We start from the raw sequence: 15109 nt of genomic DNA on the forward strand, positions 1-15109 counted from the left end.
GGGTTGCTTTTGCCATGGAGGATATTTATGCTAAGTTTGTGTCTCAGAAAATCAGCAAAACCCGCTGGCGACCGGTACCTCCGGGGAGCCTGCAGACCGCGGATACCTTCGCTGTGGGCTCTTGGGACAATGAGGTACCTCTGCTCCCGGGCGGGAAGCTCCTGCTTCCTCTCTTTCCCCTAGAGCCGCGCCGCTGGGGGTCTGCGCGCGAACTCTCGCCTTCTAGCTCATCTCGCCTTCTAGCTCCTCTCGCCATCTCCGTCCTCCAGTTCCCATCTCAGGTTCGGTTGTCCGGTACCTCAGAGCCGTCGATGATGTGCCTGAGCCTCGAATCTCGTATTTTAAACCATCACCTTCCATTTATCTGAGATGCTTTCAAAGCAAGGTTGCTTGAAGGCAATACAGATTTTAATGTTCAAGGGTTCGATGTATATTTCATCTCAAGAGAAAACTTTCTGCTTTACAGGAAAATTATGTTTCTCTGTGGTCTATTGGAGATTTTGGGAACTTGGACTCTGATGGAGGGTTTGAAGGAGACCATCAGTTACTGTGTGATATCAGACACCATGGCGATGTAATGGATTTACAAGTAAGTCTGTGTAACTTCCAAAAGCTAATTTTTTTAAAACTGAGATTAATATATTTGGAGATGCAAAGGACCTTAGATTTTGTCTAGTCTTATTCCGGGTTTACAGGAAACTGAGTTCTCTATAGGTTATGATTTGCTAATATTAATTATAAAGCCACTGAATGGCAGAATCAGAACTGGGGAAGGGGATGTGAATTTAATCACAGTTTTTAAAATCCTGGTTTGTTTGTTTAATTAGTTGGCCATCTGTGTGCCAAACATCATTTGGGGGGCTTTACAAAAGTCTAATATTTTTATCACGTGTTTGTGAATCAGGTGTTGTATGTCACCATGGGACAAATACTGTGCAAGGCACTATACATAGTTTTGCTTTATAAATTCTTATAACAACCCCCTAAGTGGGGATTAGTTCTTCCATTTTAAAAAGTTTACCAAGGCTTAGAGAACTTAACTTGGTTAATGTCTCAAAGCCATTAAAGTGGGGGGAATAGAACTAAGTTTTCAAATCCTGGTCTGTAGGACTTCAAAGTCCCTGCATTTTCTTCTATAGAAAGCTGCCTAACCCTGAGAATGATTATTTTCTTTTTTTTTAAAGATTTTTATTTATTTATTGAGAGAGAGAGAGCATGAGAGAGAGGAGGGTCAGAGAGACAAGCAGACCCCCTGCTGAGCGGGAGCCCGATGCGGGACTCGATCCTGGGACTCGATCCTGGGACTCCAGGATCATGACCTGAGCCGAAGGCAGTCGCTTAACCAACTGAGCCACCCAGGCGCCCGAGAATGATTATTTTCTAAACCTCTATGGTGGTAGTCCAAAATTAAACCTGTTCTAGGTGAAGGAGTTGAGGGGAAAAAATTTATTTATTGTTCATGAAAATCCTTTTATTTGTGTAGTGGTTTTGACTTTTCAGATCCATCATCACATTTTATTTGCTTAGCATTTTATAGGCTCTTTGCATTTTAAAATTGTTGTACTACTAATTGAGTTAAACAAATGGGTTTCCTTCCTATCGATATTTCTGAATCCATAACAAGCAGGAATTTTCTATTTAGTTTTTTGACCAGGAAAGAATTGTAGCTGCTTCATCAACAGGATGTGTAACAGTTTTCCTTCACCACCCAAATAACCAGGTAAAGAATTTTTGCTTGAAAACTGAATTTATATTTTTATTATTTTTAAGGAGGCCTAAACTAGATTGTATGTAATAATGACACAAATAAGTTTCATACTCTCAAAATATGGAGGGGGAAATACCATATTACCTATCTTTCAGTAGATTAATTCCCAAACCAGGTTTGTGTGAGCTTTTATTGAAATTAGATATCTCTTAAATTCTGTTGGTCCAGAGCTATCAATATGGTTTTCTGGCAAGTAATTTTCCTGTAATTTTCTCTTTTAAAAGTTACTGTTCTGATCTTTCAAAGAAAGAGCACCTTCTAGCTTGGGTATCATTAGAGAGAACAGGGACAGCTACTTTGCTTCTGTGGATAGAACCTAGGTTTTATTTATTTATTTATTTTTTAATTTTACTTATTTATTTGACAGAGAGAGCAAGCACAAGCAGTGGGAGCTGCAGAGGGAGAGGGAGAAGCAGGCTTCCCGCTGAGCAGGGAGCCCGATGTGGAGCTCGATCCCAGGACCCTGGGATCACGACCTGAGCCGAAGGCAGACACTCAACGACTGAGCCACCCAGGCGCCCCTAGAACCTAGGTTTTAATTAGAAGAGAGGATGCACTATATGAAGACTTGACATTTTTTCAGTGCCCTTCTTGTGTATTGAAAGCCTGAGTGCTGACCTTCATAATGGTAGGGCAGTTCTTTAAAATAGCCCCATTTGTAGTAACAGTTTCTTGAAGAGATTGCTTATTTAGATTTTCAGGCTAATAAAGGTCATCTTCCTAATAGACATGCCTAGTAAATATAAGACCCAGATCTTCTTACGTATTTTTCTTAATGGTTTCAGTTAGAAAACACTAGAGATTTATTTCTTAGATGTAGGCTAATTCCCTTAAGATTTTAGAGTTGTGGGGCACGTGGGTGGCTCAGTTATTAAGCGAATTCCTTCAGCTCAGGTCATGATCCCAGGGTCCTGGTCCTGGGATCGAGCCCCGTATCGGGCTCCCTGCTCCGCAGGAGGCCTGCTTCTCCCTCTCCCACTCCACCCTGCTTGTGTTCCCTCTCTCGCTGTGTCTCTCTCTGTCAAATAAATAAAATCCTTAAAAAAAAAAAAAAAAAGAATTTAGAGTTGCTTTTAGGGACTCCTGGGTGGTTCAGTCAGTTAAGTGTCTTTGGCTCAAGTCTTCTTCCCAGGGTCCTGGGATCTAGTCCCACATCAGGCTCCTTGCTCAGCAGGGGGCTTGCTACTCCCTCTGCCTGCCACTCCCCCTGCTTGTGCTCTCTTGCATGCGTGCTCGTGCTGTCTCTCTCTCTCTGACAAATAAATAAATAACATCTTTAAAAAAAGCGGGGCGGTGCCTGGGTGGCTCAGTCATTAAGCATCTGCCTTTGGCTCAGGTCATGATCCCAGGGTCCTGGGATCGAGCCCCGCATCGGGCTCCCTGCTCAGTGGGGAGCCTGCTTCTCCCTCTCCCACTCCCCCTGCTTGTGTTCCCCCTCTCGCTGTGCCTGTCTTTCTCAAATAAAAAAAACTTATTAAAAAAGAAAAAAAAGAATTTAGAGTTGCTTTTGAACACACAACTATCTGATACCTAAACCATTTCTTTGAGATAAGTTTGAGATATTATTGAAAAGCATTTTTTCAGTCTAATCCAGTGTATACAGAACTTTGATGGAAGTAGTTTCTAGGCTTTAGTGCCCAGAAATACAAAGGAAAAAGGAGGGAGTTATTCTTTCTCTAGGAGGGTGTGAGACAGAATTTTAAAATACTCTTCATTCAGGGAAAAGTCCTAGTTTTTAGGGCTTTGCTTTGATTCATCGTACTCTCATTTCTGACTCCTAGACTCTGTCGGTCAGCCAGCAGTGGACAGCCGCTCACTACCACACAGGTCCGGGCAGTCCTTCCTGCGGCAGTGCACCGTGCACAGGTATTGTGTGCAGTAACCCAGAAATTGTCACCGTCGGAGAAGATGGTCGGATCAATCTCTTCAGAGTCGATCACAAGGAGGCGGTGAGAACCATAGGTAAGAAAAATCATACTTCTGGGGCACCTGGGTGGCTCAGATGGTTAAGCGTCTGCCTTTGGCTCAGGTCATGATCCCAGGGTCCTGGGATCGAGTCCCACATCGGGCTCCCTGTTCCTTGGGAGCCTGCTTCTCCCTCTGCTTCTCTCTTTCTGTCTCTCATGAATAAATAAATAAAATCTTTAAAAAAAAAAAAAGAATGGTAATACCAAAAAAAAAAAATCATACTTCTTTTGTTATCACGTAGTAATTGAGCACCTACCATGTGCTAAGCAGACCCAATGCTAAGTGTTTGAGGGATGTAAAAATATACAGAGTAGGTTCCCTTTATAAGACAATATGTCGATAAGGCGTGTATGAATGAGTGACTACGCCGGAGAAACTATTTTGGGTTTTTTTTTTGAGGGGGTGGTTTTTTTTTTGTTTGTTTTGGGTTTGGGTTTGGGTTTTTTTTTTTTTTTTTGGCTGGTGAAGATTATCAAATAAAGAATTGAGGAGCAAGTGGCAATTGATTTAATCTAGGTTCTAGACCGTAAATAATCCTAAATGATGGCACACCAAACAAAGGGAATAACATGGAGGCAGGATACGTCCATTTAGAGAATGACAAAAAGTGTAGTTTTCCATACTTATGTAGGAGAGGTGACAGATAAAGCAAGAGAAGTAAATTGGGGCCAGGTTGTGAAGAGTCTAATGCATAGCTACAGAGGTTACATTTTGTTAGTTGGGCCACTAAGAAGCCATTGAATCTTTCTGAGCAAGGGGATGATAAACTCCCTGTCATGCTTTAGAAGGATTATTCTAGTCTAGTAGTTCTCAACTATGCTTTCCAGCCTGACAGTAGTTTTAACAACTCACTACCCTAGACCTCCTGAATCAGAACCTCTGTGCATTCAGCCCATGAATGTTTTTTGTATTTGTTTGTTAGTTTTTTTTAGTTCTGAAGAACGCTTATTTAACCATTAAGGACCATTGCCTGGAGTTTGGAGGACTGTCACAAAAGTTTAGAAGTATATGTTAAATTATGTGGTATAGGGGCGCCTGGTGGCTCAGTCAGTTAAGTGTCTGTCTTTGGCTCAGGTCATGATCCCAGGGTCCTGGGATCGAGCCCCGCATCGGGCTCCCTACTCAGCTGGGAGCCTGCTTCTCCCTCTCCCACTCCCCCTGCTTTTGTTCCCTCTCTCGCTCGCTCTCTCTCTGTGTCAAATAAATAAATAAAATCTTAAAAAAAATATGTGGTATAACTTAAACACTCTAGGAAAAGGTAAAGGACCGGTATATACCAGTCTGGAAGGACTTCATGGAGAAGAGAGTTAATGAGGCTAAAGATGAAGGGATTTTTTTTTTTTTAAGATTTTTTATTTTATTTAATTAATTAATTTATTTTTTAAGATTCCACTCATTTATCTGAGAGAGAGAGGGAGAGGAGCATGAGAGAGCGAGCGAGCGAGCATAAGAGAGAGTGAGCACCAGCCGGGGGGGGAGAAGGAGAGGGAGAAGCAGTCTCCCCACTGACCCCAGAGCCTGATGCAGGGCTTGATCCCAGGACCCTGGGATCATGACCTGAGCCAAAAGCAGATGCTTAACTGACTGAGCCACCCAGGCACCCCTTAAGATTTTATTTTTAAGTAATCTCTACATGCAACATAGGGCTTGAACTTACAGCCCTGAGATGAAGAGTTGCACGCTCTGCCAATTGAGCCAACCAGGTGACCCTAAAGATGAATAGATTTGAGATGAGTCAGCCAAATATTTGATACAAGTTCGGAATGAGCTCTATAGGAAGCACTGGGGTTTGGAGGTTCTGGGTTAAGCACTAGTGGGAGATATAAAATTGTATATGGAGGAACTTGAATAGCTATATCAGCGTTGGAGGGTGACAATCTTAGGTGGAAATAGAGAAATATATGAAAACTCTGCCCTCTGTTTGGAAAACAGTCAGATGTTCTGTAAGTAATATATTTCTATCAAAGGAGAGTCCATTTTAACATATATATTACCGTGCATTTTTCTATAGAAATTAGACTGACTTATTTAAAAGTTCACTTGTAATATTTCAATCAATAGAAGGAATGCAATTTAAGAATTTTGTGGAAAAGTAGGACTTATTAACACACACTACTGTTTTCTTAATTTGTAGACAATGCAGATAGCAGTACACTCCATGCTGTAACCTTCCTTCGAACTCCTGAGATTCTTACAGTAAATTCAATTGGGCAATTAAAAATATGGGATTTCAGAAAACAAGGAAATGAGCCCTCTCAGATATTATCACTGTAAGTTTTCATTTGTAATTTCAGTACCGTAATGCAAAATTAATTTGTTCGATTATTTATACCAACTGACTTTAAACCATACTGTATTTTAATTGCATTTGAAGAGAATGAGCCCTGATTAAATTTGATAAAGCAAGTGTAATTTGATGGGTTTGGTACTGCTGTGCTGCATTTAGTAAATATTTGTCGTATTGATTCAGAGCCTTTATCTCTTTGAAGTTTATATTATTTAATGAATTTATTTTTGCTCGGCAAGTGATTCTACTGATAGTAGGTACAATGCAATCCAGGTGTGATTGGGTGAAAAATACAATCCGAGGAGCGCCTGGGTGGCTCAGTCGTTAGCCTTCGGCTCAGGTCATGATCCCAGGGTCCTCGGATTGAGCCTCGCATCGGGCTTCCTGCTCAGCAGGAAGCCTGCTTCTCCCTCTCCCCCTGCTTGTGTTCCCTCTCTGTCAAAAAATAAAATCTTAAAAAAAAAAAAAATACAATCCCAAGATATTTTTTCTGAGCAAAAATTCCCATTCTGTGTGTGCGATTTTCTCTTCCCTAATAAGAATATAGAATGTAGCCAAGATGTCCATCAACAGATGAATGGATAAAGAAGATGTGGTATATATATACAATGGAATATTATGCAGCCATCAAAAGGAATGAGATCTTGCCATTTGCAACGACGTGGATGGAACTGGAGGGTATTATGTTGAGTGAAATAAGTCAAACAGAGAAAGACATGTATCATATGATCTCACTGATATGAGGAATTCTTAATCTCAGGAAACAAACTGAGGGTTGCTGGAGTGGGGGGTGGGGTGGGAAGGATGGGGTGACAGGGTGATAGACACTGGGGAGGGTATGTGCTCTGGTAAGCGCTGTGAATTTTGCAAGACTGTTGAATCTCAGATCTGTACCTCTGAAACAAATAATGCAATATATGTTAAGAAAAAAAAAAGAAGAAAAAGAAGAAGGTAGCGGGAGGGGAAGAATGAAGCGGGGGAAATCGGAGGGGTAGACGAACCATGAGAGACGATGGACTCTGAAAAACAAACAGGGTTCTAGAGGGGAGGGGGGTGGGAGGATGGGTTAGCCTGGTGGTGGGTACTGAGGAGGGCACGTTCTGCATGGAGCACTGGGTGTTATGCACAAACAATGAATCATGGAACACTTCATCTAAAACTAATGATGTAATGTATGGGGATTAACATAAGAATAAAAAAAATAGTAAAAAAAAAAAAGAATACAGAATGTGTCAAACTGAAAAAGTAATTATATAAACAAAATATTAAATAAGGTAAAAGTAAAGAATATGCTGCTTAGTTGTACATAATGTTTTTAAAATACCAAGAAATGGAAATATGTTTGCATATCTTACCATCAGATTATCATGCTCCTTATGTCTCCAAATTGAAGAGGGAATAACTTTGGCTTTAATTTCATTGCAAAATTCTAATATTTAGAAATATATTTAATGCACTCAATTTTTTGACATAATTTAAGTTCAGCTAGTAGCTCCAGCCACAAAGTCATCATTTAGTTTTTAGAGTGAAACATGTTTCATGGATTATGCAAAGATAAATCCTACTTCACAACATGTTTGATGTCATTGTGTCTCCCATAAAAGGACTGGTGACCGAGTGCCCCTCCACTGTGTTGACAGACATCCCAACCAGCAGCACGTTGTAGCTACAGGTGGCCAGGATGGAATGCTGAGTATTTGGGATGTTAGACAAGGCACTATGCCTGTGTCTCTGCTGAAGGCTCATGAAGCTGAAAGTAAGTGCTGTGGAGATACATGAGTTTTTGTTGGATAGTAGTATGATGTACTGTAAGCAGCTTTCCATAATCATACATATGGATCATTTTATAGTAGCTTTTGGCTGAATTATATAAATGTATAATAATTAATCCCTTTTTATTTGACGCTTAAGTTCTTCAACATGTTTCATTATTTTATCCAAAACCACAGTGATTATCCTTATATGTTCATCTTTATGGGCTTATCTTCTTAGGATAATTTTTTAGAAGTAGAATTGGTGAGCCAAAACATAAAGCTGTGATACATGTTATCAAACTGTTATACATAAAAATAATACCAGTTTATATTGCCATAGTCTGTATAAGAGGATGCCCTTTTCCCATGCAAATGCAGGCTATTGTTAATATTACCAATCTGTGTGTTCCTCACAGAAGAATTGTACCTTTTTTTTTTTTTTTAAATAGGAACAGTATATATAGGATCTTGTCCCTTTTTTGTTCATCTTTTGATTTGGGGGATTTTTTGACTAGACAGAAATTTTTCATTTTATCACCATCTTTGATATCATGACTAAATTATAGTTTTAAATTCTGACTTAAGAGAAGTTTATGTTAAGCTTTGCTTGAATAAAAGTACAGAAGTAGAAACATACCAGTATTGTAATCTCGATTTTAAGTTCCATTATTACCTTGGAAAGATAAATGATTTTTAAGATTATATTTAATAAGCAAATAAAAGGATAGAAATTTTTTGCCTCTTCTAGTTATAACTGTACCCAGGGGGGAAAAAATAAAAAATAGGGTATGTCCTCATAGAATCTGATGTTGGCTAAGCCAGTGGTAGTAATATTACAAACTTTCAGATCTCTTCTTCCAGCCCCCCTTAACTGCCAGCCTGTATTGCCAAGCAATACATACAAATGTAGCAGATCATAATGTATTGTTTTGATTCATTCTGACTCTTGGCTAGAAATGAAATAAGATGTTTTAGTATAGACGTTTGTTTTCTACTCTGAAAATAAATACTTAAGAATCTAGGTTTGTACAGTAGACTTATGGCTCTAGAGGCTATTTTCTTTCACTTTTTTTAATGAAACAGTATGAATGTATTTTACATAGGGATTTGCCCAGAACAAGTTCTCTTGAGGAAGATGACCTTTTAATGTTTTGTGGCATGATGCTTAATTATGGTAATTGTCAGAATGAAAATTGCCCAGTTGCAAGCATGTGCCTTCTAATACTTTTTATGCCATGTCCCAGGCACCTTCTATGCTGCCTCTTTAAGGTTCTAGTCCAGAATCACAGAACCCTTGTTCACAGACTACCTGTTTGATTTGCGTGCTGCAGAGAACCTCCTAAGGCGTCCTGGCCAGTTGTTGGCTCCCATTTGTCTATTGACACAAAGTTCCCTTAAAGTTTAGAACTTGCAGGGTCCTCAATCCTACACTGGCTTCTTAAAAGCCCTCCATCTGAAAATGAGTCCAGATTCTGGGAGCATTTATAGGTTTTAGTTTGCTAAGAGCTAGTTGCTATTTCTGTGATATATACCAGAGGTATCCAGAAGCCTGGCATGAAGCAAAATTGAACTGCTGCTTAGAAATTCATTTGTATGTTACTTTTATGGTATTCTCTCTGTTTTTCCAGTAATATAACCTTCATATATATATTTTTAAGATTTTATTTATTTATTTGAGAGAGAGCAGAACAGAGCAAGAGAGACAACATGAGCAGTGGGGAGGGGCAGAGGGAGAAGGAGAAGCAGGGCTCAATCCCAGGACCCTGGGATCATGACCTGAGCCGAAGGTAGGTGCTTAACCAGCTGAGCCACTCAGGTACACCTAACCTTTCTTCATATGTTAATGACACAGGAATTGAAAATAAGAGAACTTAACAATTTAAAAAAAAATTTTAGGGACACCTGGGTGGCTTAGTTGGTTAAGCATCTGCCTTCGGCGCAGGTCACGATCCCAGGGTTCTGGAATCGAGTCCGCATCAGGCTCCTTGCTCAGTGGGCAGCCTGCTTCTCCCTCTGCCTGCTGCTCCCCCTGCTTGTGTGCTCTCTCTGACAAATACATAAATAAAATCTTAAAAGTACATATTTTAGGAATTACCCCATTGTCATATTCTTCCATAAAAAAATGTAATAGGTCAAATGATTAGCATTTATTTTCTTTTTGTTTTTTTAAATTAACATGTAATGTATTATTTGTTTCGGGGTACAGGTCTGTGATTCATCAGTCTTACACAATTCACAGTGCTCACCATAGCACATACCCTCCCCAGTGTCCATCACCCAGCCACCCCATCCCTCCCACCTCCCTCCATTCCAGCAACCCTCAGTTTGTTTCCTAAGATTAAGAGTCTCTTACGTTTATCTCCCTCTCTGGTTTTGTCTTGTTTCATTTTTCCCTCCCTTTCCCTATGATCCTCTGTCTTGTTTCTCAAATTCCTCACATCAGTGAGATCATATGATAATTGTCTTTCTCTGATTGACTTATTTTGCTCAGCAGAATACCCTCTAGTTCCATCCACGTCATTGCAAATGGCAAGATTTCATTTTTTTTTTTAAATGGTTGCATAATATTCCATTGTGTATATATACCACATCTTCTTTATCCATTCATCTGTTGATGGACATCTAGGCTCTTTCCATAGTTTGGCTATTGTGGACATTGCTGCCATAAACATTGGGGTGCTTGTGCCCCTTCAGATCACTCCATTTGTATCTTTGGGGTAAATCCCCAGTAGTGCAATTGCTGGGTTGTAGGGTAGCTCTATTTTCAACTTTTTGAGGAACCTCCATACTGTTTTCCAGATTGGCTGCACCAGCTTGCATTCCCACCAACAGTGTAGGAGGGTTCCCCTTTCTCCACATCCTCGCCAACATCTGTCGTTTCCTGACTTGTTAATTTTAGCCATTCTAACTGGTGTGAGGTGGTATCTCATTGAGGTTTTGATTTGTATTTCCCTGATGCCGAGTGATCTTGAACACTTTCCATGTGTCTGTTGGCCATTTGGATGTCTTCTTTGCAGAAATGTCTGTTCATGTCTTCTGCCCATTTCTTGATTGGATTATTTGTTCTTTGGGTGTTGAGTTTGATAAGTTCTTTATAGCTTCTGGTAGCATTTATTTTCATTCACTTGCTGGCCCAATACACAAGTAGATTTATTTGGCTTCTTTATCCTATCTATGTGTTATAGCCATTTGGAAAATTATATCTTTTCTTTAATTCTGAAGCCTTTGATTTTTATCACAGACTTGGGGTTTGAAGGTGTGTGATGAAGGTTAATGGAATATGATGCCTAGAGGTAGGGTCTTAAAGTGTGTTCAACTTTTCTGCACAGGAATTAGCTTCTTGATTCTTATCTTTTAGTGTGGGAAGTGCACTTTCACCCGTCCAACCCGGATCATCTATTTACTTGTTCTGAGGATGGATCCCTCTGGCATTGGGATGCCTCCACAGACGTACCTGAAAAATCATCACTGTTTAACCAAGGTAAAAGGATTTAATGAAGATTCTTGTGTGAATTTTGTTATAGTTTTAAATACCACATTAGAAATTCTCATATTTTTAACATTAAAGAATGGTAGAATGTTTCCATTCTCCTGCCTCAGGGTAAATTCTAGTATCATAGGGCTTGAAATCTGTCAGCTGCTTACTACTCTAGTGCTGATAACTACAAATGCCATAAGCTGGCTAACTTCGCACAGCCAGGGTTCTTCATGCTACATTTCCGAGACTTTCCATTCAAGAATCACCAGAAGGACGGTTAAAATCTCCTGCTTTGCTTGAAGAATTCAAATTTGATATCCATAATATCCTATGGAAATTTGAGGATTTAATATCACTGAATAAGCCTTTGGTCAAAAATGGTGATGTATGATAATGAAGTCATCACCCTGTTATTCTGGAATTAAGTTTCAATCCTAGCCTTTTAAAAATATCAATAGAATTTCAGATGTTTATGACATAATATTAGTCTTGAAAGATGTGTTCCCCTTTTTTTTCTTGCAGGAGGAAGAAATAGTAGTTTTTTGTCTCACAGCATTAGTAGCCAGACTAATGTTCACCAGTCTCTCATAAGCTCCTGGCTCAGCACTGATCCTGCAAAAGACCGTATTGAAATCACAAGCTTGCTTCCCAGCAGGACTTTGTCTGTGAACAGTTTGGATGTTTTAGGTCCTTGTCTTGTTTGTGGAACTGATTCAGAAGCCATTTATGTTACTAGACAGCTTTTCTCATGAAAATACTATAATTACAAGATTTCAGGTGAAGCATATTGTTAGCATTTTGAAGTACAACTTCTATGCAGATTTTTATTATTGGAAAATGTGAAATTTGCAGAGGAAGCTTCTGTAAACTATTGATAATATCGATGCCCTGTTTTGACTTTTGTCAATTGAATGTTCTCATAGTTGCAGAGTCAGAGAGATGACTGATGGCAAGAGAATTGGAATCTGTGGAAGACTATCAGAGGGATCCTTTTGCTCATGTATACACTGCCTTCAAACAGGCTATTCTGTAGAACCTGCTTTAGCTCATGGAACCTGCTCTTCATTTTTGATGTTATGGAACTTAATATTCTCAAACCACCAACAGGTTCCTATTCTTTTTATCGACACTATGGGGGATATTACCCCTCCCTGGTGGCCCTGGCCAATGTTAATGTTTATCCTTTTTATTGTAGATATTTTCTTCAATCTTTCCACATTTTATTTCCTTAATAAGTTTATTAAACTTCACAAAGAATTGAGTAGAGCAAAGATGACAGGTTTTTGTAGTGTTCCCATTTTTTTTAAAGGTTTTGTTAAAGGAAAGTGTTTTGACAGGTTCCTCTATTAGAGTAGATTTGAACAGAACTCTGTCAACTGCTGAGACCCAACTTCATTTTTCTTGAAAAAGAAAAAGTACATTTTTCCTAAGGATTTTTGCTTTTATTTAGTTCTACAACATAGTTCAAAATTGCTGAACTGGACATTGTGCAATAAAATAGAATTTGATATTGATAACTGAGCTGACTTCCAAACTAAAATTTGATAGATAACATGTATGAGACTAGTATGATGATGTGGTAAGAGTAAAGGATATTGTTTTGTCCTTGTCTACAATGTTTTTTTTTAATTATGTTATGTTAATCACCGTACATTACATCATTAGTTTTTGATGTAGTGTTCCATGATTCATTATTTGCGTATAACACCCAGTGCTCCATGCAGAACGTGCCCTCTTTAATACCCTTCACCAGGCTAACCCATCCTCCCACCCCCCTCCTCCCTTGTCTACAATGTTAATGATAATCTAACATGTAGGTGTTTTCTTTTGTTTGTTTTTGAGTGTAGTTGACATAATGTTACATTAGTTTCAGGTTAATGTGTAGTGCTTAAAAACAATTTTGTGACATTGTCTTTCCAAAGTTTGTTAAGTCTGTTATTGAACGTGAAGACCTTCATGACAAATCACTGTTATTATGCTCTTAAAGCATGTATTCGTTTACTTTATAATTCCAATGATAGTAATTATGGTAAAGTTTTGTTTTTCCGTCCTAATAAATACTTTTCAGTTCTTTTATGCCATCTTACCTCGGGGGGGGGGGGGTTTGTGTGGGGTTTTTTGTCAACATTTTTAAATGGAATACATATATGCAATCTTTTTTATATAAATTTGACTCAAATATTTGATAAAATTAGTAACTTGAATTATAAAGAATCAGAGAAGAAAGAAAATGTTGCCAATGGAATTTTTAATCTGTTTATAGTTTTATTGCTGACTAATTTTTAAGACTTTGTTATTACAAAAGTAATTTGTTACAGAAAAAAAAGTCAAAAGAAATTTTTAAGTACTTATACAGACAATTAATAGTCTTTTCATTCCTTTTTATCCATCAATGTGTGTATACTTTATTAAAATGAAATATATCATGTTATATTTATGAATATACATTCCCCAGGAGTAATCACATGGTTTCCATAGTAAAAACATAGCTATTAATTTTCCTTTGACTTATTTCCCTTTATATGAATGTCTTGCTGCAACCTAAGCTTCAGTGTCCCTTTCTTTACTTCCCAGGCATACTCCCATTCCATTCAGCAGACTAACATCCTTGCTCTGAGTGGGCCCTGAGTTGATCTCACTCCTAGAAGGGTAGCTCCTGGGGGGGCACATTTTTCATGCACAGTGAGTGGCAAACTTGTGCCTCTGCTTTCATCTACATTATATGCTGCTGAAAAGTTTGAAGGATTCATACATGTTCTTAGCACCCTTCTCAGGTTCCAGCAGCAATTACATACAATTTCCCTGGGTTGTTATAGTAAATAACTGGTAGAGGGAGGGAGCCATATGTGTAGGCTTAGAATATTAACTTGGGCTGCAAAAAGTTTCAAGTTTGAAGCTTTGCTTTGATTTAAGAGTATTTGTAACCATGAATAAAAGAAAGTACGTTTGGATAGTGTTACATTTCTTATCAGTTGGTGAATTCTGCCAGATTTAATAAGAAACATAAGCTTTCTGTAGTATAAATAAAACCCTGGTTTATAAATTTGTTCATTATCACTGCCTTTATTCATGAAACTATCAAATAGTTTCTTTGAGGGCTGCAGGATCAGAGGTAGAAGGTACCTTGGAGAGCATCTCTAACCCAAATTTAACCATCACTTCCACAGCATTCCCGACAAATTATCATCCAACCTGTACTTGAAAATATACTGTTACCAAGTTTCCCATTTCCCAATGCAGCTTCCCCTCACTTGGACAGCTCTTACTGATACAGCATTATGGCAGGGTTTTAGTGTATGAGTGGAATCTATAACAATACTGTAAAACAAAAAGTAGAATTATATTATTGTGGGTTAATGAAATGATCATGTGAACCTACTGCAAGACAGCCAATCACCAATCAGTTTACTGAATTTACATTATGTTGGGGTGCTTTACTATAAGGTTTTACTAAATAAATTAATTTTCATATACTGACCTGAAATTTGCTTTCATTTGTCTTCTTGGGAGCCACAAAAAAATCCTTCATCACATATCCAAATATTCAAAACTATGTATCATAGCTTTTTGGGGTAAACTTTTTAAATCCCTTCAATGGTTTCTAATGGGCAAAGTTCTCTTTGCATTGTTTCTTGCCCTTCTTGGCTAAACTCCAAAACTTCCAAACTCCTTTTAGGTGTCATTTTCTCCAGAAAGCCTTTCCTGGCCTCTGCCAATTTGGGCTAAATTGTACTCTGCTTCAAAAGCCCATTGTGCAGAGCCTGTGCTGTGCTTACAGCTGTATTAAGCAGCCTGTCTCTACTGGACCACACAAACAAGGCCCATACCTTAGTGTTGTGTTAATAATGTTTAAT

The 15109-nt window shown here is 38.6% G+C and overlaps 1 protein-coding gene across 2 annotated transcripts; it reads left to right on the plus strand.

Annotated features, from left to right (window-relative positions):
* NUP43 (nucleoporin 43) lies at positions 1 to 14732 on the plus strand. 2 transcript variants are annotated; one of them, XM_044917416.1, is made up of 9 exons: positions 1 to 134; positions 467 to 589; positions 1643 to 1720; positions 3550 to 3730; positions 5871 to 6006; positions 7628 to 7779; positions 11136 to 11258; positions 11778 to 12032; positions 13830 to 14732. In XM_044917416.1, the coding sequence occupies exons 1-8, from the start codon at positions 15 to 17 to the stop codon at positions 12005 to 12007; spliced, it is 1143 nt and encodes a 380-aa protein (XP_044773351.1). In that variant the 5' UTR covers positions 1 to 14; the 3' UTR covers positions 12008 to 12032; positions 13830 to 14732. The 2 variants fall into 2 exon arrangements, with proteins under 2 accessions (XP_044773351.1, XP_021549048.1); XM_021693373.1 differs by lacking the exon at positions 13830 to 14732 and having other exon boundaries at positions 11778 to 12084.
* The last annotated feature ends 377 nt before the right edge of the window (positions 14733 to 15109 follow it).

This window comes from Neomonachus schauinslandi, chromosome 8 (genome assembly GCF_002201575.2).
Source record: "Neomonachus schauinslandi chromosome 8, ASM220157v2, whole genome shotgun sequence".
NCBI lineage: Eukaryota > Metazoa > Chordata > Mammalia > Carnivora > Phocidae > Neomonachus > Neomonachus schauinslandi.

What these genes read in the sequence shown, in the direction of transcription:
- NUP43 (XM_044917416.1), top strand. Translation starts at nt 15, where the DNA reads ATGGAGGATATTTATGCTAAGTTTGTGTCTCAGAAAATCAGCAAAACC. An exon ending in TGGGCTCTTGGGACAATGAG is followed by an intron (nt 135 to 466) that starts GTACCTCTGCTC and finishes TCTGCTTTACAG; the next exon opens with GAAAATTATGTTTCTCTGTG. An exon ending in TTCACCACCCAAATAACCAG is followed by an intron (nt 1,721 to 3,549) that starts GTAAAGAATTTT and finishes TCTGACTCCTAG; the next exon opens with ACTCTGTCGGTCAGCCAGCA.